The sequence below is a fragment of the Mustela erminea genome, chromosome X (genome assembly GCF_009829155.1).
Source record: "Mustela erminea isolate mMusErm1 chromosome X, mMusErm1.Pri, whole genome shotgun sequence".
NCBI lineage: Eukaryota > Metazoa > Chordata > Mammalia > Carnivora > Mustelidae > Mustela > Mustela erminea.
Window position 1 is genome coordinate 113,453,257 of NC_045635.1, and position 21,332 is coordinate 113,474,588.

General features: G+C 39.4%; 1 protein-coding gene and 1 pseudogene across 5 annotated transcripts in view; one reads left to right on the top strand and one right to left on the bottom strand.

The window, feature by feature from the left end:
• Nucleotides 1-21,332, top strand: part of LOC116583093 (protein FAM122A-like) — a 70,166-nt gene that overhangs the window by 40,025 nt on the left and 8,809 nt on the right. For 3 of the 5 annotated variants that reach the window (XM_032331075.1, XM_032331077.1, XM_032331078.1), the window contains exon 11: nucleotides 2,317-2,413. In XM_032331075.1, coding sequence (XP_032186966.1) covers nucleotides 2,317-2,413 — 97 coding nt within the window. Of the gene's footprint in view, nucleotides 1-2,316; nucleotides 2,415-21,332 lie in introns of those variants that run through there. The other 2 variants (XM_032331076.1, XM_032331079.1) reach the window with 2 other exon arrangements.
• Nucleotides 15,001-15,576, bottom strand: LOC116583094 (annotated as a pseudogene).

Below are 21,332 nucleotides of genomic sequence, written 5' to 3' on the forward strand. Positions count from 1 at the left end.
CTTAGAATTTATGATTTAAAAAATTGTTTTATATTATAATTTTTACACAATACACTTGGTTTCTGTGCAGTATCTTGGTGGATGTGGCATGTCTCACACAAGCCTCTTATACCCGGTTTTCAGTTGCTCTGGAGGATGACTGCCTCCTTTCTTTGAGATATCCCTAAGAATTATATGTACTACATGGTCTGTATTTTAAGTCAGACCTTTCCAAACACAGCCTGTATAAGTTTGGTCAAAATTCATGTGGAATTTTAGATACAGTAACAGATTAAACAGAAATTTAATTTTATTTATTTAGGAATATGAATCCATTTGGGGAACAACAAATGATGTCTTATTTGGAGCGTATTAATACAAAGGAAATGTGGGGAAAGAAGATATAAAAAAATCCAAAGAGGTCTTGGGTGGGGGAGAAAAAACAATGAGGACTCTATAAAATGGGTGAGAGGTATGAAATAGCAGTTAGAATCTGCAAGCATATGAAAGCACATTGTATGGTGATAAGGTACACTTCCACTAGAATAAGTAAGAGCAAATGAGGCTTCGGGGGGGAATTCTGAGAAATCTGTAGAAATCACACAGCTATAAAAAGTGTTTTATAAGTAATAATGATTTCAGCAAAGAAAATTTCAATTTTTTTATATGATGAATTTGTCTTGATATGTCTGGCTTTTAAACCCAAAAGGAAAGGTGAGTAGTTTTTCTATAATGATGTGATTATAATCTGGCAGGGGATAGGATACCCAGGATATGCTCTTTGGAGCTTTATGAGCCACGATTATACTCCTGAGAAGGTCTGTGGGATCTCTATTTCTAGCGAGATATATATAGATATAGATATATATGTAGTGATATACATAACGATATATACATAGCGATATATATATATACCACTATATTTATATATATTTTTTAAAAAAATATATATATATCGCTAGAAATAGGGATTATATATATATATTTTTTTTAATTTATTTAAATTTATTTGAGACAGAGAGTTTGTGAGCAGGGGAAGAGCAAAGGGAGAGGGAGACAATCTCCAGCAGACTCTGTGCTGAGCGCAGAGCCCCTCGCAGGGCTTAATCCCAGGACCCCAAAGTCACAACCTGAGCCAAAACCAAAAGTCCAATGCCTAACTGACTGAGCTGCCCTGGTGCCTCAGGATGTATATATTTTTTTAATCTTTAAAAAAATTTTATTTATTTGAGAGAGATAGAGAGCATCAGAGACAGAGGGAAAAGCAGTCATAGAGCCAGACTTGGGACCTTATCTCAGGACCCTGGGATCATGACCTGAGTTGAAGGCAGATGCTTGACCAACTGACCTACCCAGGTGCCCCTATTTTATTTTATTTATTGTTTTAAAGATTTTGTTTGAGAGAGGGAAAGAGAGAGAGAGAGCAAGCTCAAGCAGGAGGAGGGGCAGAGGGAGAAGACTCCCCACTAAGTAGGGAGCCCGACGTGGGGCTCAATCCCAGGAACCCTGAGATCATGACCTGAGCTGAAAGCAGACGCTTAATCGACTAAGCTGCTCAGGCGCCCCTATTTTACTTTATTTTTAAGTAAACTCTACACCTAACATTGGACTTGAACTCACGACCAAGAGTCACATGCTCTACCAAGTGAGCTAGCCAGGTGCCCCTATATCTAGGGATATTTTTTTTAATGAGTAGGTGGCCTTAGTGTTTTATCATTCAAATTTCACCCTATGAGTTATGGACTTGAACATCAGTTTTCTCTCATCCAGACATGGTTACCGCATGATGGCAAATAATGTGTAGATTTTAGCATTTACTTTGAGGTAAAGATTACAGCAATGCAATTTTTTGAGATTAGATGTGTCTCCTTAATCTTTAAAAATATATGTATTTTGTTCATTGTAATGCTGTAAAAGAATTAGTCTATTTATTTCATTGTATATATTTGGCAAAATAAAGATAACAAGAAACTAAACGTTTAAAATAAGGAATGAGATTAAATTATGGTATGACCATACCACATAGCTCTATATAATCACATTGTAGAATTTAGTTAATACAATACAGAAAATTGTAATCATTAAAAACAAAAAGTAGGTTCCATATTGGTATTGTATATGATACCAATGAAATTTTGTTTAAAAACAATCACGTGTACACATACATTTTAGGAATTACCAGAAAGTGGTTATCTCTGGGTAATGGGGATATAAAACTTTTTGCTTTGTTTTTATGTATCTTATAAATTATTTCCAATAAACAAGTTTTACTTTGCATTTAAAAGCAAAAGCATGTTAGATAAAACATATCTCCTTTGATCTGCTTTTTTGTTATAGGTGAAATGCTATTTGAAGATCAGCCAAAGAAACTTTTCCAAGGCACTACCAGCATGATTTCTTCCGATACTACTCAACAGTCTGATATGAATGAGTAGTGAGTATTAACATGAGGTTTTAAACATTCATTGGTGTTTTTCACTTGCCTTTTAAACCTATTCTTACAGTAGTATATATTCAGAAGTATTATTAAATATTTTTAGAAGTTATGAAACTGATATCCCAAATGAATGCTATTAACTTTAGTTCTTCTCCCTCACATTTATTTATGTGTGACATTAATATATGTTGGATACGTTTTTAGAAGTGGAGTTTTGGCATTTGATTAAGAGGTATTAGAGAAGGGGCGCCTGGATGGCTCAGTCAGTTAGGCATCTGACTCTTGGTTTCAGCTCGGGACATGCTCTCAGGGTCATGATCTCAGGGTTGTGAAGGCAAGCCCCTTGTTGCAGTGGAGGAGGGGGTTGCTCTGAGCTCGGCACAGAGTCTGCTTGAGATTTCCCCGCTCCCCTTTTGCTCCTCATCTCCCCCATCAAATAAATAAAATCTTAAAAAAAAAAAGAGGTGTTAGAGAAATATATAAAAATCCAAGCTTGGAGAAGAGCATCTTAGGCCCATCTTTTCTTCCTTGGATTTTTGTGTGCTTTGTTAGGCTGAGCATATTATTGGAAAGCGTGCCAAGAAAGCATGTTTTAGTAATCAAGATGGGAAATACAGTGAATGGATTTTTATTTAATGTTACCGTTGGCTTTGTTTTACTGCTCTTGTGAAATTGCTCTTGTAACTAGTGCCAGTTCTTGGCTTCACATATTTTGTGTTCATTTGTAGACAAAGCAGAATGCACAGAGATCTTTTGAATTCTGTTATTGATGAATAGCATTTTCTTGTCCTAGTCTATCTCTAGATATTCTTGATGTAAACAGTAGTGGTGCAGGCTCTTCTTGTAACTGACCAGTTAGAATCAGCACTGTTGGGTGCCTGGGTGGCTCAGTGGGATAAGCCTCTGCCTTTGGCTTAGGTCTTGATCTCTATGTAGTGGGATCAAGGCCCACATGGGGCTCTCTGCTCAGCAGGGAGCCTGGTTCCCTCTCTCTCTCTCTGCCTGCCTCTCTGCCTACTTGTGATCTCCCACTCTCTGTCAAATAAATAAATAAAATCTTTCTTAGAAAAAAGAATCAGCGCTGTCACATTCTCCCATATCAACTTTTGATTCTCGTTCTTCGTGTATTGTAGTGGATGAACTTTCAACTAAATGATTCCCCCATCCCAGGATTTTCTCACCAGTGGAGAAAAATGTTTGCTTCTCTGTTCTCTCTCTCTCACACACATACACAAGTTAGAGTAACTATTTCTTATTACCTTATTTTCTCAATTTCCTAAAATTCTGTTTATGTACAGAATTTGCATATCTAATTGCTGTGTATGCCCTTAAAACCAATGTAGTGATACTTTCAAAGGTGTTTTCCAGCAGCGGCTCAGTCATTAAGCGTCTGCCTTTGGCTAGGTTCATGGTCGCAGGGTCCTGGGATCGAGCCCTGCTTGGTGGGGCTGGGGGACCTGCTTCTCCCTCTCCCCCTCCCCCTGCCTGTGTTCCTCTCTCACTATGTCTCTGTTAAATAAATAAATAAACTCTTTTTAAAAAAAAGATGTTTTCCAAATAAGAACCATATCAAAGATACAATCATGCCTTCAAGCTGCTAATGTGTAGAAACATGCTACACTTTGAATTTTTTAAAATTTATTTATTTGTCACAGACAGCGAGCACAGGCAGACAGAGTGGCAGGCAGAGGCAGAGCGAGAAGCAGGCTCCCCGCTGAGAAAGGAGCCTGATGTGGGACTCCATCCCAGGACACTGGGATCATGACCTTAGTTGAAGGCAGCGGCTTAACTGACTGAGCCACCCAGGCGTCTCTGCACTTCGATTTTTTTAAAAACAAAGTTGAGAGCACTATTTGTTTATATGAATAAGTAGATACAGCTGTAAGTCCTGATGAAATATTATTGTTCCATTAATCAACAAGTAAAATAATTTTTTAGGTTAGGTGCTGAATGCCCATGCTAGTTCGTTCATTCGTTCTTTCTTTTTCTTTCTTTCTTGACAGAGAGCAGCAAAGCGAGAGAGGGAACACAAGCAGGGAGAGTGGGACAGGGAGAGGCAAGCTTCCTGCTGAGCAGGGAGCCTGATGCAGGCTGGATCCCAGGGTCCTGGGATCATGGCCTGAGCCAAAGGCAGACAGACGCCCAATGACTGAGCCACCCAGGTGCTCCAGCCCATGCTAGTTCTTAATATTTTCAATAATTGCTAGTTCCTCTTGGTAAGGAAAAATCACCTATCTTAACAGTTTTTAAAACTAAGCTAGTGGGCGCCTGGGTGGCTCAGTCATTAAGCCTCCACCTTCCACTCAGGTCATGATCCCAGAGTCCTGGGATCAAAGCCCACATGGGACTCCCCACTCAGCAGGGAGCCTGCTTCTCCCTCCCCCACTCCCCCTACTTGTGTTCCCTCTCTCACTGTGTCTCTCTCTGTCAAATAAATAAATAGAATCTTTAAAAAATAAAATAAATAAAAATAAAAATAAGCCAGTCATACTATGCTGATACAAGGATTGCCTATTTTGCACCTGAATCCTTGGATATTTAATTGGCTGGGAAGAAATAGGTAGGGGAAACAAGATGATAAAAGGTAATTGAATAGCAGGAAAATAATATGTAATTGGGCTTTACTCAATTTGTACTTAACCTGATTATCCCTGATCAATTTTGTATTCTAATTAAGTGTGGAAAAAAGACAATGTTGATAAATTGTGGTCTTTTACATTTCTATGAATTACTTTTTATTCATCATCATGACTACTGATTGGATTAAATAAGGCTTAATATGTTAGAGTTTCTCTGCAGGAATCATATACTTCCAGTTGTCCCCTAAGGACTACAAATGTTTGTTTAAACCTCAATTTTCTATTCAAAAGTCTTAAAGGTTTTACGAATAAGAAAAATTATGTTAAAAATTTAAAATCTAAAGTGAGTGCTTTAAGTGATTGAGGATAGCATTAGCATTTTGAAAAATAGAAATGCATCCTCATGAAGTTCAGAATTAGTTTAAATTTCCTTAGCTAATGAAATAGGAATTGTTATCTAAAATATTTATAAAAAGTTTTTCCTTGTCATTAGAAATAATCAGAATGAGGAAAATTGGATGTAAGTATGCCCCACATGAGAAAAGACCGTTGTGTCTAGAATTGTTTGACAGGGGCGCCTGGCTGGCTCAGTGGGTTAAGCCTCTGCCTTCGGCTCAGGTCATGATCCCAGGGTCCTGGGATCGAGCCCAAGCAGGGAGTCTGCTTTTCCCTCTCCCTCTGCTGGTGCTCCAGCAGTCTCTCTTGCTCACTCATGCTCCCTCTCTCTCAAATAAATAAATAAATAAAATCTTAAAAAAGAGAGAGAGAGAGAATTGTTTGACAGTGACCCCAGTGGAATTGATTCGCATAACTAGATATGTGGGGGGAGATTTTGTTCACCTACGAATAAATGAATATTTATGAGATGACTGGGACCATGATAGTCTCTGAAAGTGGGACAGGATTCTACAACTTGGCCAAGGACAAGTGAACTATCAGTATTGCCTTTGTAACTCGGCTTCTATACTGGCCAGACCCTTACTGGACCAACTGTGAACATCTCCGGGGGCCCTCATGGGATGAGGTGGGACTGCAGCGATGTTCCTTGCTGGGACTGTAGATCAGTGGCAGCCAGTGTCCTCCTGTATCATTGACACTTGGGCAAAATGGAAAAAAAAAATTTGCAAAATATTCAGGTAACAAAGACCAAGGGTGGAGAAAGTGAACAGCATGAGTGGGACTACTAATCAGTTGTACAAAGAGCTTTTTTTTTATTTTTTAAAGATTTTATTCATTTGTCAGAAAGAGAGAGTACATGCACAAGTAGGAGAGCAGCAGGCAGAGGGAGAAGCAGTCTCCCTGCTGAGCAAGGAGCCCGATGCGGGAGTCGATCCCAGGACCCTGGGATCATGACCTGAGCTGAAGGCAGACGCTTAACCAACTGAGCCAGCCAGGCATCCCATAAAGAGTTTTAATCAATAAATCTTGGTAATCTTGACAATCTGAATGCATCTCTTTCAACTCAGACAATTCCTTTCACCCTATTTGATTAATTTTTGTTGTTTTAGTTGTATTCCAAGATGCCACAACTTACTATAATATGCTCAGAATCAAGGATTTTGTAGTTGGTTTTCCTATCTGTTGCCTTTTGAGCTTTTGTTTTGGGAGGATACATTTCTTAAATGATTTTTCATTTCTTAAGTGGTTTTCAGACCAAAGTAGTTCTAACCTCTACATGATATTTTTTGTGGTTGATTTTTTTTTCTCTTCTGTTGTTGTTTCAAGTTTTTGTTTAAATTCTAGTTAACGTACAGCGTAACATTAATTTCAGGAGTAGAATTTAGTGACTCATCACTTACATACAACACCCAGTGCTTATCACAACATGTGCCCCCCTTAATGCCCATTATCCGTTTAGCCCATCCCCTGCCCACCTCCTCTCCACCAACCCTCAGTTTGTTCTCTGTAGTTAAGTGTCTGTTTTATGGTTTGTCTCTCTCTTTCATTTCCCCTTAGTGTTCAGCTGTTTTGTTTCTTAAATTCTACATGTGAGCGACATTGTATGTATGGTATTTGTCTTTCTCTGATTAACTTATTTTACTTAGCATAATATACCCTAATATACCCATGTCATCGCAAATGGTTGAGTAATATTTCATTATATATATATGCTACATTTTCTTTATCCATTACTCAGTTGATGGACATTTTGGCTCTTCCTATAGTTTGGCTATTGTTGATAATGCTGCTGTAAACATCAGGGTGCACATGCCCCTTCGAATCAGTATTTTTGTATCCTCTGGGTAAATACCTAGTAGTAGAGTTGCTGGGCAGGGAAACAGAAATCCAAACGAGGTATCACCTCTCACTTGTCAGGGTGGCTGATTACTTTCAGTTATGGTAAGACTGTATTTTGTCATCCTAATCTTGCCAAGGAGCCATCATGTCAGTTTTCACAGAAAAAGACAAGTATTAGTTTCCCAGGACTGCCATAACGAAGTACCACAAACTGGGTAGCCTGAACAAAGTAGATAATCTCACAGTTCTGGAGGCTACAAGTCCAAGATCAAGGTGTCATCAGAGTAGGTTCCTTCTGGAGGTTCTGAGGCAGAATTTGTTCATTTCTCTCCCGTAGCTTCTGGCAGGTGCCAGACATCCTTGCCTTGCAGGCCTATCACTCCAGTCTCTGTCTCTGTCATCGTATAGGCTTTTCCCTGTGTTCCTGTGTTCTCATGTGGTTATTACAAAGACACTGGTCACTGGATTCAGGGCCCAGGCTACTCCAGTATGACTTCATGTTAACTTGATTACATCTGCGAAGACCCCATTTCCATCTAAGGTCACATTTGCAGATACTGGGGGTTAGGACTTCAACATCAATTTAACCCACAATTTAATAAAAAATTTAACCCACAGCAGAATACTTCGGGGATTTTTATTTTACTTGTTCCATTTTTCTTAAGTTAGTTTTTCAAATCATCTATCTTATAACCCATTTAAAAATATATGAGAACAAGAGGTGACCATATTGAACATAGCATTGGTATATCTTCTTATATATTATAAAAGTATGCTTATTTCTAAATATAAATTTATGTTTATAGACAGATAAGCTAGTTTTCATATTATAAATAAAAGGATAAATGAAAGTGGAAGTATATTTTTAAAATATTTTCAAAGCATCCTTTTTAAGCCTTAATATGTATTCATGTTCAATCAAATATTCCTATTTTACTTACAATTTTATAAAAGAGCAGCACTCCATGGGACACCTGGGTGGCTAGTCAGTCAAGTGTCTGCTTTGGCTCAGGTTATGATCCCAGGGTCCTGGGATCAAGTCCTGCATTGGGCTCCCTGCTCAGCGGGGAGTCTGCTTCTCCCTCTGCCTTTCTCTCCCCCTGCTTGTGTTCTCTCTCACTCTCTCTCTGAAAAATAAATAAATACAATATTTTTTTTAAAAAGAGAGCAGCACTGCAGATTTATCCTAACACAAAGACTCACTGTAGTAATAAGATTCTCAGGTCAGGGGAAAAAATATGGTTCTGAAGATTTATAATAAGTAAATCAACCAATCAGGCTCCTAATTTCAATTATATTCAATTAAGTGTCTAATGAATACTTTCTATGTACAGGAACCTATACTTAAAATTGTAAAATACAGGAAGATGAGGAAAATACCATCCCTCTCTTCAAGCAGGATAAGTACAAAAATAATAGTGGGACCAGGCAGTCTAAGATAAGATGACTAGAGATACACATGTGGAAGGACCCTTGCACTATGAAAGTAGGAGAGAAGGACAGTATTGGAATGATAGGATTTTAGAAGCCATTTAGGCTACCTTTCAATGCAGAAATCCTTTTAAGAATTCCAGACAAATGATCTTTTAGCCTTAGTTTGAAATTTTCAGTAGTAATGAACGAACTTTGCTCACACAACTGTTCATTCTGCTGTTGGTCAGCTCTCACTATCAGAAAGCTCTTATGTTAAAAGGGGGGGATGGAGTGGGAATTTGTATCTAGGTGGCCTGTTTCACTGGATCTTTAGAACCAAGGCAAATCAAATGAGCTATTAAAAGCAGATGAGTTAAGATTCTAATTTGGCATTAATCTTTGTCCCGCTCTTTGAATTATTACTACCCCCACTACAGGATATATTTAATCTCATCTCCTAAATGAATTTTTAAAATTCACCTAGAAGCAACTATATATAAATATCCGTGATGAAAATGCATGTATGGTACTTTGGATATCTATGGAGAAAACTAATTACAGTTTGCCTCAAGTGTTTTTAAATATTTTAGATCTTAAAAGTTGAGCTTGAAAAATCTATCATATAGGTAGGCTTCCCTGTCAGATAGTTGAAACTATGCATTTAGAAGAGGCAAAAGAACAATAAATACTCTGACAAAAAAAGGTAACCTTGTTTCCCTTAAGTTCCATGATATCTCACAGATTTCTTCTGATGAGGTTCTTAACCCAAGAGTCAATGAGATTGCTTTTTAAAAATGTCTATAATAGGGGCGCCTGGGTGGCTCAGTGGGTTAAAGCCTCTGCCTTCGGCTCTGGTCGTGATTCCAGGGTCCTGGGATCGAGCCCCACATCAGGCTCTCTGCTCCACGGGGAGCCTGCTTCTTCCTCTCTCTCTCTCTGCCTGCCTCTCTGCCTACTTGTGATCTCTGTCTGTCAAATAAATAAATTTTAAAAATCTTTTAAAAAATGTCTATAACGTATGGGTGGAAAGAGTCATCTGTCATATTGGAATCTTGGAAACTTGCTCAACTTTCTTAATAGTGGGAGACTTAATGACCATGGCCTCTCAGAAGAAATGTGCTAAATTAATAATAAAATTAATACATTAACTGAATTCTCTAAACTGACCAATAAGATATAGATATAGATATAGATATAGATATATGATTGGAGATCTCTGTGGCATCAGTGACAGCAAAGTAAACTGGTGACACAGCTACTTATGTCAGCCTTTTAAGGGAATGTCCAGACAACATTATGAGTGCAAGAGTCAGGAGACCTGACCCATGGCTCCAGCTCTGGTCACTCACTCTCTGTGACTTTCGACAGGTCGCTGCACCAATCTGGACTTCAGATTTCCAATAAGTAAAATAGAGTCGAACTAGGTATTTTACAAGCTCCTTTCTGCCTCTTAAAATTTTATTGATTCTGTAAAAGCATCTTCCTTCATCTTTGCTACTGTAACAGTGAAAGTCATGATGGCATTAAGCTTCAGAAAGCTTTAAGAAAATATTTAGGAAATTAGAGAGCTTTATGCCTAATATTTTTATTCTTTCTGGCAACAAGAAACTCATTTTGATCAGCCTCATCAATAGTTTCCTCTCTTCTATGAATTATGCATGCTTTATGATGAAATGTGGAAAGCTAATTTCCCCCTGGTTTCTTGTTTTGTGTGGATAAATGATCCTCTCAGGATTTCCATATTAATAACAAGTTCCCACTGACAAAGCACTCACCATAAAATTTTCTTTCTAATAACTACAGCTTGAGACAAAACAAAATAAAGATACACTTGGTATGTCTGTTTCAGAGAAGCAAAAGAGACAGGGCAAAAAAAAAAGCTACATCAGTTGTAAAAACTCAGGCACAATTCACATTCAGAAGTGCTCAACTAGTATGAAAACAGACTACCAGCAAAATCGTTTTTCTTTTTCCGTGATAGTCATTATATGGCTCTAAGAAAAACCCTCTAACTTCAGTTTAGTTGGTTTCATGGCCTTGCTCTTGTGCTTGGTAACTCTCCCCTGAACACAAACAAAAAAAAAGGACACACTTGAAAGTCGCAAACAGCTGGTTTGTGACTTTGTGCTGAGGAAGGAAATATTTTGAAATTACATTATCCCGTGGAGGAACCTAATTATACTTTCCATTTCTAACCCCACTCTTACGAGAGGGGAGGTTTAGTTTCCTTGCTTAACTAGACTTATATTAAACTCTGCAGTGGTTTACATCGAGTCCTATTCTTAGATAATCTTTTCATAAGTGTGAAGCCTTTGGAAAGGAAGGTGCTGAGGCTAGCATGTTAGGGCTGTTAAGGCAAGTTCAGCTAAAACTCTCTTAAACTTTAATTAGAATACATTCCCATGCCACAATGATTAGCAGAGATTTAAAATTTGTTTGTAGTACACATGGCTGTTGAGAGTTTGGTGAAACTGGTGTTTGAATTCCCTGTGGTGTGTTCTTAATGTCCTTTCTGGAGGGAGTTTAGTAGGATGTATCATGGGCCTTCAAAATGTGCATATCTTTTGATATAGCAATTCTTCTAGAATTTTTTCTTAGGGAAAATATGGAACAGGTTGAAAAGGATGTTTTCTGTAATGTTATTTGTAGGTGTGAAAAATGTAATGTTTTTAACAGATGGTGCTGGAGCGACTGAATATCCACATGCCAGATAATGAAGTTGGACTCCTACCTCACACCATATACAAAAAATTAACTCAGAATAGATCGACAACCTAAACATTAAGAGTTAGAACCATTAAGTTCTTAGGAAGAAAACAGGGGTAAATCTTTATGACCTTGGATTTGGCAGTGGATTCTTAGCTATGTCACTAAAAACATGAGCAACAAAAGAAAATAGATACACACAAGTTCTTAATTTTGATAAAGTTCCACTTAAGTGGAATATTGCACTTAAGTGGAACTTTATCAAAATTAAGAACTTGTGTGCATGAAAGGACATTAACAAGACAGTGAAAAAGATGTCCTATAGAGTGACAAAAAATATTCGTAAATCGTATCTGAAGAGTTTAATCTCGAGTATATAAAGAAGTCTTACAACTCAGTCACAAAAAGACAAAGAACCCAACTAAAATATGGGCAAACAACTTTATGAATAGACATGTCTCCAAAGAAGATATACATATGGCCAATAAGCCCATGAAAAGATGTTTCACTTCTTAAATCATTAGGGACATGCAGATCAAAACCACAGAGAGAGATCCCTTCATACCCACCAGGTTGGCTAGAATAAAAAGAGAGTAACAAGTATTCATGCAGATGTGGAGAAATAGAGGACCCTTATACATTGCTGTTTGGAATGTAAAATAATGCGGTGACAATGGAAAACACTTGGCAGTTCCTCAAAATACTAAACACATAAAATACATTAAACATCCACAAAATATTAAACTCTGTGATAACATATAGTCATCATAAGACCCAGCAATTCTACTTGAAAACTAGGCCTCAGACACTGGTATGCTAGTGTTCCTTGTGGCATTATTCACAATAGCCAAAAGGTGGCAACAACCCAAGTGTCCATCACAAGATAAATGGATGAAAATGTGTTCGATACATACAATGGGATGTTGTTTAGCTATAAAAAGGAATGACGTTCTGGTACATACTACCACATGGATGAAACTTGAAAACATTATGCTAAGTGAAATAAGCCAGATGCAAAAGGACAAATATTGCATGACTCCACTTATATGAGCTATTTAAAATAGACAAATTTGTAGAGATAGAACAGATTACAGGTTACTAGGGGCTGGTGGGAGGAGGAATGGAGAATAATTCTTTTTTTTAATTTTTAAAAAGATTTTATTTATTTATTTGACAGACAGAGATCACAAATAGGCAGAGAGGCAGGTAGAGAGAGAGGAAGTGAAGCAGGCTCCCTGCCGATCAGAGAGCCCGATGCGGGGCTCGATCCCAGGATCCTGGGATCATGACCTGAGCCATAAGGCAGAGGCTTTAACCCACTGAGCCACCCAGGGGCCCCTGGAGAGTTATTCATAATGTTTAAAATTTCTGCTTGGGATGATGAAAAAGTTTTGGAATTAGATAGTGGGAATGGTGACACATTGTTAATGTAATCAATGCCACAGAATTGCATACTTAAAAGTGTTTAAAATGGCAAGTTCTGTGTAAAAGAACAAAACCCTAGTATTTAACACTAAAGGGTGAGTTAAGCCATCATTCCTCAGGGTGTTTTATCAAATGTGAATAAGTAAGTGTCCTGAAGAATGAAAGAAGGGTAAGACCATGAGGAGTCTATGGTCAAGTAGGTTTAGGAAAATCATTTAAAATCATTTCTTTCACATTGTGAAAGCCCAAAAAAGAGATAAAGAGATACGGTGTGAAGCATTTTTAAACTGTTCAAGTTAAGTTCTTGTTTTTGAGGGTCATCTTGTAAGATTTATGTTATGTAGACCCTTTGGAAAACACTGGGTTAAACAAATTACAGTACATTCATTCCATGGAAATCTGTGCACCCATTAAGAGTGATGACATGGTCATATATCACTTGACATGGAAGGATGTTTATACTATATTGTAAAGTAAAAAAGCAGTGTGATTAATGGGATTTCATTTTTGTTTTAAAAAAGTATATGTATGTATTTTATATGGATATATAACAGAAAAAGGTTTGTGAGGCTGTATGCCAAAATGCTTAAGTCTCTGGGTGGTGAGAAGATGGATGATTTTGTTTTCATTTATTTTTCTCTTTCCTTGTCTGTATTTTCATATTTTTCCACATGGAATATTGGTTACTTGTATGATCAAGAAATAATAGAAGTTAAAATAAGTATATTTTAGAAACCTATCTGCAGCTATTAATTATACGAGGGAGGGGATGAGAGGCTCAGGACTCCTCACCACTCTTACTGGACTCTTCGCTTACTTCTGTTTGAACTTTCACTGAAGGAGAGTCAAAGGGCCTTTCCACTATCAGAAAGTTCTGCTCATTCAAAAATGTTTCCTGATAATGAACTGAAATCTACTTTCCATCATTTGGTCCCAATTTGTCACAGGGAATGCCGCAAAATAAACAAAATCCAGCCCCTAGTAACAAGTATTGGTGAGGATGTGGAGAAATAGGACCCTTGTACATCGCTGGTTAGAATGTCAAATCATGCAGTGACTGGGGAAAACAATTTGGCAGTTCCTCGAAATATTAAACATAGAATTATTATATGATCCAAGATTTCCACTCCTTGAAAACCAGAACTCAAACAGATTCTTGTATGCTAATGGTCCTTGCAGCATTATTCACAATAGCCAAAAAGTGGCAACAACCCAAATGTCCATCACCAGGTATTTGGCAAGAGCCAAATACCATCTTTCTCCTCTAGGTTTCCATTCTGATCTTTATGAGATGGTTTCTAGACCTTGTACTATCCTCGCCATTGGCTTCTGAACGTTTTCCAGTTTGTCAATATCCTTCAAGTGTGGTACCCAGAAATGACCATAACACTCCACGTGTTTCTTTTCCCATCTCGTGATCGGTTCCTTAAAAACTGTGATATTCGATTTCTCTAATTAAAAAAGTAATTTCCGAATACTTCCCAGTTCAGTGTGACTGTACTTGGAATCCTATCATAAGATTATGTATGAGAGATACTGAATTAGCTATTTTCCCATCTTTTAATTTCTAAGCTATATAGATGAATAAAATATTCCAGATCAGTTCCTTACCCAGTCTTCGGCATTTATTAAAAAGTTTAGGAGAACTTTTTATCAGGCACTGAAAGGAGTATGAGAAGCGATTTCATGCTGATGGGGACAGCAAGAGAATCCCTGCAGTGTGGCCAAGGAATTGAAGAACCTCTTGTCCTATACCATTTTCTACTCTTTTCACCAATCGTTGGTTCCAGTTTTTGGACAAGGTCAAGCTGCATCCTCTCTCTTGAGAGTCCCCTAACAAGATGACACTGACAAGCCAGGATTCGTGGTGATGTGGAACATCATTTCTTGGCCTTGATCTGATCCCAGGTCCCTGACCAACCTAGTCTGTGCATTGGTCTTCTTTCCAGCCTAATGAATCCTTTGCCTTTTAACCCTGGTGGCATGCCTCCCACGTGGCAGGCACTGTTGAATAGATCCTGGCAAACTGTATATACCAGCCCCAAACAGCATCAGCCCAGTGCCTTCCACCATGCACCTGTGCCTGTGTGCTTGGTTGTTTTGTTTGTTGGCTGGTTTGTTTCACTGCACCAGGCAATGGAAGTCAAGCTTTATTGAGGACACAGGGCCTTGAGGCTTGGGCAAGAGGCTGGCCTGCAGGCAAACTAAGCCAGTGGAGGGGCCTTATTTGACCTTCATGCAGCGCAGGTCGTTGGTGTGGCCTCACTTTTTCTTGGCGGCTGTTGACAGCACTGGGGTGCAGATGAGAATAACACTCACGGCAGATCACATTGTCACAGTTGTTGCTTCTGAGCCAGCTGGTGGAGGGAAGGCCAGATGATGCCACTCCACAGGTGAAGCACCAAGTGCAGGGCGAACTCTTTCCGGATATTACAGCCCAAGAGAGTGTGGCCATCCTCCAGCTGTTTGCCCGCAAAAGTCAGATGCTGCTGGTCAGGCGGGATGCCCTTCTTGTCTTGGATTTTGGCTTTGACATTCTTAATGATGTCCCTGGGCGGGGCACCTTGGTGGCTCAGTTGGTTGAGCATCTGCCTTCAGCTCGGGTCATGATCCTGGGATCGAGTCCCGCATCAGTCTCCTTGCTCAGCAGGGAACCTGCTTCTTCTTCTGCCTGCCACTCCCCCAGCTTGTGCATGCGCGCTCTCTCTGACAAATAAATCTTTTTAAAGAAATGATGTCACTGGGCTCAGCCTCAAGGGTGACCATCTTGCCCATCAGGGTCTTCGCAAAGATCTGCATCGCAGATCCACAAAGCTGCTGCCGCTGCCCCACTCAGCCAGTTCATGCTGTGTGTTCCTTTTTTTTTTTTACTGTGTTATGTTATTCATCATACAGTACATCATTAGTTTTTGATGTGGTGTTCCATGATTCATTGTTTGTGTATAACATCCAGTGCTCCGTGCAATCTGTGCCCTCCTTAATACCCATCACCGTACTCACCCACCCCCCCACAAACCCCCAGTTTGTTTCCCGAAGTCCACAGTCTCTCATGGTTTGTCTTCCCTTCCAATATCCTCCCCCATCACTTTTTCTTTCCTTCTCCTATTGTCCTTTATGCTATTCCTTATGTTCCATAAATAAGTGAGACCAGGGGCGCCTGGGTGGCTCAGTGGGTTAAAGCCTCTGCCTTTGGCTCAGGTCATGGTCCCAGGGTCCTGGGATCGAGCCCCGCATCAGGCTCTTTGCCCGGCAGGGAGCCTGCTTCCTCCTCTCTCTCTGCCTAATCTCCTCTGCCTACTTGTAATCTCTGTCAAATAAATAAATAAAAATCTTAAAAAAAAAAATAAGTGAGACCATATGATAATAGACTTTCTCTGCTTGACTTATTTCACTCATCATAATCCCTTCCAGTCCCGTCCATGTTGATGCAAAAGTTGGGTATTCATCCTTTCTGACAGCTGAGTAATACTCCATTGTGTATATGGACCATATCTTCTTTATCCATTCATCTGTTGAAAGACATCTTGGCTCTTTCCACAGTTTGACTATTGTGGACGTTGCTGCTATGAACATTCTTTTCACTGCATCTCTGTCTTTAGGGTAAATACCCAGGAGTGCAACTGCTGGGTCATAGAGTCGCTCTATTTTTAATTTTTTGAGGAATCTCCACACTGTTTTCCAAAGTGGCTGTACCACCTTACATTCCCACCAACAGTATAAGAGGGTTGTCCTTTGTCCACATCCTTTCCAACACATGTTGTTTCCTGTCTTGTTGATTTTGGCCATTCTAACTGGTATAAGGTGGTATCTCAATGTGGTTTTGATTTGAATCTCCCTGATGGCTAATGAGGATGAACATTTTTTCAGGTGTCTGTTAGCCATTAGTATGTCTTCTTCGGAGAAGTGTCTGTTCATGTCTTTGCCCATTTTTTGACATGATTATCTGTTTTGTGTGTGTTGAGTTTGAGGTGTTCTTTATAGATCTTGGATATCACCCCTTTGTCCATAGTGTCATTTGCAAATATCTTCCCCTATTCTGTGGGTTGCATCTTTGTTCTGTTGACTGTTTCCTTTGCTGTGCAGAAGCTTTTGATCTTGATGAGGTCCCAAAAATTCATTTTTGCTTTTGTTTCCTTTGCCTTTGGAGACATGTCTTGAAAGAAGTTGTGGTGGCTGATGTTGAAGAGATTACTGCCTATGTTCTCCTCTATGATTCTGATGGATTCCTGTCTCACATTGAGGTCTTTTATCCATTTCAAGTTTACCTTTGTGTATGGTGTAAGAGAATAGTTGAGTTTCATTCTTCTACACATAGCTGTCCAATTTTCCCAGCACCAAAAGACACTATTTTTAATTTTTTGAGGAGCCTCCACACTGTTTGTTTGTTTTTTTTTTAAGAGAATAGTTTCCCCCACTGTAGGGACTATGTCTTGGTACATAGTTTACACAGGATGTTTAATACATATACTTGCTAAAAGTAACTTTAAATCTTCAACTTTTGGGGGTACCTTGCTGGCTCAGTTCGGTAGAGATGTGACTCTCTCTCTCTCTCGTTTTTTTAAAAGATTTTATTTATTTATTTGACACAGAGAGAGAGAGATCACAAGTAGGCAGAGAGACAGGTGGAGAGAGAGAGGGAAGCAGGCTCCTTGCTGAGCAGAGAGCTTGATGCAGAGCTCGATCCCAGGACCCTGGGATCATGACCTGAGCCGAAGGCAGAGGCTTTAACCCACTGAGCCACCAGGTGCCCCGAGATGTGACTCTCTATCTTGCTGTGAGTTTGAGCCCCACATTGGGCATAGAAATTATTTAAAGAACATAAAAAATAAATTAAAAATCAGAAAAATATTTTTTAAAGTCTTCAACTTTTTTTTTTAAAGATTTTATTTATTTATTTGACAGACAGAGATCACAAGTGGGCAGAGAGGCAGGCAGAGAGTGAGAGGGAAGCAGGGTCCCCGCCGAGCAGAGAGCTCAATGAGGGGCTCGATCCCAGGACCTTGGGATCATAACCTGAAACGAAGGCAGAGGTTTTAACCCACTGAGCCACCAGGTGCCCCAAAAGTCTTCAACTTTTTAAGAGTTTTTCATTTACAGTAATTCATAAAATCAACTTTATTGAGATATAGTTTACATATTTATCACAGATTGCACCCATTTTAAGCTTGCAATCCAGGTATAGACCACTTCCATTGCCGTGGCAAATGCCCCTTTGTAGTTACCGTCCACCCCCGCTGCTGGCTTCAGGTCATCACTGACCTCCTTTTATCACTATAGATTAGAATCTCTTTTATAAAATTTCATGTGCATATTTAATCATGTAGTATGTAGTCTTTTGTGTCTAGCTGGTTTTGCTTAGAATGTCCTTAGACCATCCATGCTACTTCCCATATCAGTAGTTCTTTATGTTTTATTGCTGAGTCATATTTCATTGTTATGTATAAGGCATAATTTGTTCACCTTTTGATGCCCATATGGGTTGTTTCCAATTGGGGGCCATTATGAATAAAGCTGCTATAAATATTTGAGTTTTAACTTCTGTGTGGATGTATATTTTAATTTCTCTTGAGTAAATACCTAGTAGAATTGGTATATTATAATGGTGAGTGCATGTGTAACCTTACTAAGATATTCCCAGCTGTTTTCCAACATGATTTCACCATTTTATATTCCCACCAGCAGTGCACATTCATTTAAGTAGTTCATGTGTGTGATTCATTTAAAATGTTTTCATTTTGAGATCCTGCTTTCTAAAGGATTTGTTGTGTTAACTGTTACTTAAGATAGGAAACCATCAGTGAAAGTAAGGAAATATGGTTAAATATGTTTATTTTCTTTTTAAAAATATTCATTGAAAAAATAAAAAATAGAAAGTTTTCATCAGATTATATTTGTTTTCAAAAAATTTACCTTGTAGATCTTGGGTTTTGTTATTTGGCCAAATGCAATTATTCATTACCATTTAAAATGATCAGCTAAAGGGCATACTTCCTTCAAAAGATAATCCCAGTTGATTTAGAAAATAAACTGACCTTTCTTTTTTTTTTCTTTTTTTAAAGATTTTATTTATTTATTTGACAGACAGAGATCACAAGTAGGCAGAGAGGCAGGCAAAGAGAGAGGAGGAAGCAGGCTCCCTGCTGAGCAGAGAGCCCGATGTGGGGCTCAATCCCAAAACCCTGAGATCATGACCTGAAGGCAGAGGCTTAACCCACTGAGCCACCCAGGTGCCCCTAAACTGACCTTTCTCCAGAATCTTCTAAAACTCTTAGGAATAACTTCATATGACTCCCACTTCTTTTAGTTAATTTTGAGATAAATTCATAGATAAATCATACTCAAAGAGAAGCTGTGGCCTACTAAGCTCCCAGTGACATAGTAAACATGTATGTGGCCTCCCAACCTCCCTCACTTAACGGCAAGAGAAGAGTCTGACTTCAGAGATATTTGCCAGTGTCCCATTGGTTAGGGGCTGTGGGTATCTGGAAAACTGTGAAGCATGGAATCAGCCTTTGGATCTTGGTGACGAGAAAGGAATTATTTAAAAAACAAAACAAAACACTCGATGTACTTGGTCTGTTTCACCTTATCCAAGATCCAAGGGTTTATAGAATACATGTTACCAAGCAACAAGCTTTGCTAATCTCACTTGAGCCAGGGTTGTTTGAGTCTTGTCTGGGACTCCTCGAATGCTGGGCAGGAAAAGGAAGCCATTCGTGTACTAGAAAATGTGGTGCCCCATTCACCAGACCGTCGACTAAAGCACTTTGATCTCTTCTTTTGTACATTGCGAAATCAGGAGTAGTGTGCTTAACGCTAGGGATCTCTATCCGATCATAGACAGTCTGCACAAAACAGACTTAGTACCGTTTTCCTCTGTGATCTAGGACCCGCATTAAAACATCACATTTGGGGGCTATTTGGGGTCATTTGCCAATGCCTGCCATGCACCAGAAAACCAACCCCTTCTGCGCCTCGCTTTTTTGTTTCTGTGAGAAGCTTTTCTTTAATCTCCCATTTTCTCTAAGACATTTAAATATACTATTCATTCTACACCAAATGTTGAAGGGCTGCCCCAATGCCCATGTCCTGGAATTACTGTATTATATTGGCCTTTCCTTGGTTGTTTGCCTGTTACAGAACCTGGATTCTTCTGTGTGACTGTGGAACTATTAGTCAGTGGTCACTGAAAACAGGGAAAAACATACCTCTGGTTCAGATTCTTTGATTGAGTGGTTCAGAGTCCCCTGTTGTTTCCTGTGAACGGAATGGCTTTGTTTTTTAGAAACAGAGCACCCTCTGCAGGAAGTTCAACAGCAGGAGTCTGCTTTGAGAGACCAAGCAGGTTAAGAGAACCCGGGCACTGTGTCTGTACTGATGTATCATTTAGTGTGTTTATATTCTGCTTCTTTCCCCCAAAGGACGTAAAGTGGAGGAAATTGAAGTTGACATAGTTTGTCCCCATTTCTGCCCACCTTGCTTTCTGCTGACTGTTTCCCTCCAGCTGCCCTGGTGCTGGCCTCCCTTCCCCCACTGATGTCTGCCCACATTTGCCCTCTGCCAAAAGGGGCTGGGGCCAATGTTCCAGGGGCTCATCTTCTTCCCTCTTCTAATCAAAACTCCTATCCCATGTGAAGAAAAGGAACCCTCATACACTATGGGTGGGAACGCCAACTCATACATTCAGTGTGGAAAACAGTATGGAGGTTCCTCAGAAAGTTAAAAATAGAACTACCCGGGTATCTGAGTGGCTCAGTGGGTTAAGCATCTGCCTGTGGCTCAGGTCATGATCCCAGTGTCCTGGGATCAAGCCCCATGTCGGGCTCTCTGCTCAGTGGGGAGTCTGTTTCTCTGCCCCTCCCCTGGCTCATGCTCTCTCTTTCTCTCTCTCTCTTAAATAAGTAAATAAATAATCTTAAAAAAAAATAGAACCACCCTATGATCCAGTACTTCCACTACTGGGTATTTACCCAAAGAATACAAAAACACTAATTTGAAGGGATACATGCACCTCTATGTTTATAGCAGCATTATCTACAATAGCCAAAATGTGGGAACAACCCAAGTGTCCATCGATAGATGAATGGATAAAGATGCGGTGTGAATACACACACCCACAAACACAGGCACGCACGCGCGCAATGGGATATTACTCAGTCATAAAAAAGAATGAGATTTCGCCATTTGCAATGACATGGATAGAGCTAGAGGGTATAATGAAGTAAGTCAGAGAAAGACAGATACCATAGGATTTCACTCAGATGTGGAATTTAAGAAGCAAAATAAGCAAACAGAACACCAAAGAGACAAACCAAAAGACTTAACTATAAAGAACACGCTGCTCCTTACCAGGGGGGAGGTGGACGGGAGCCTGGGGGAAACGGGGTGGGGATTGAGAAGAGCATTTGTTGTGAGGAGACCCGGGAGATGTATGGAAGTGTTGGGTCCCTGTCTTGTACATCTGAAACTAATACAACACTGTACATTAACTACACGGAAATGAGAAAGGAAACCTTCCATCCCGGCAAGTCTGAAATCAATGGGGACATTCAGAT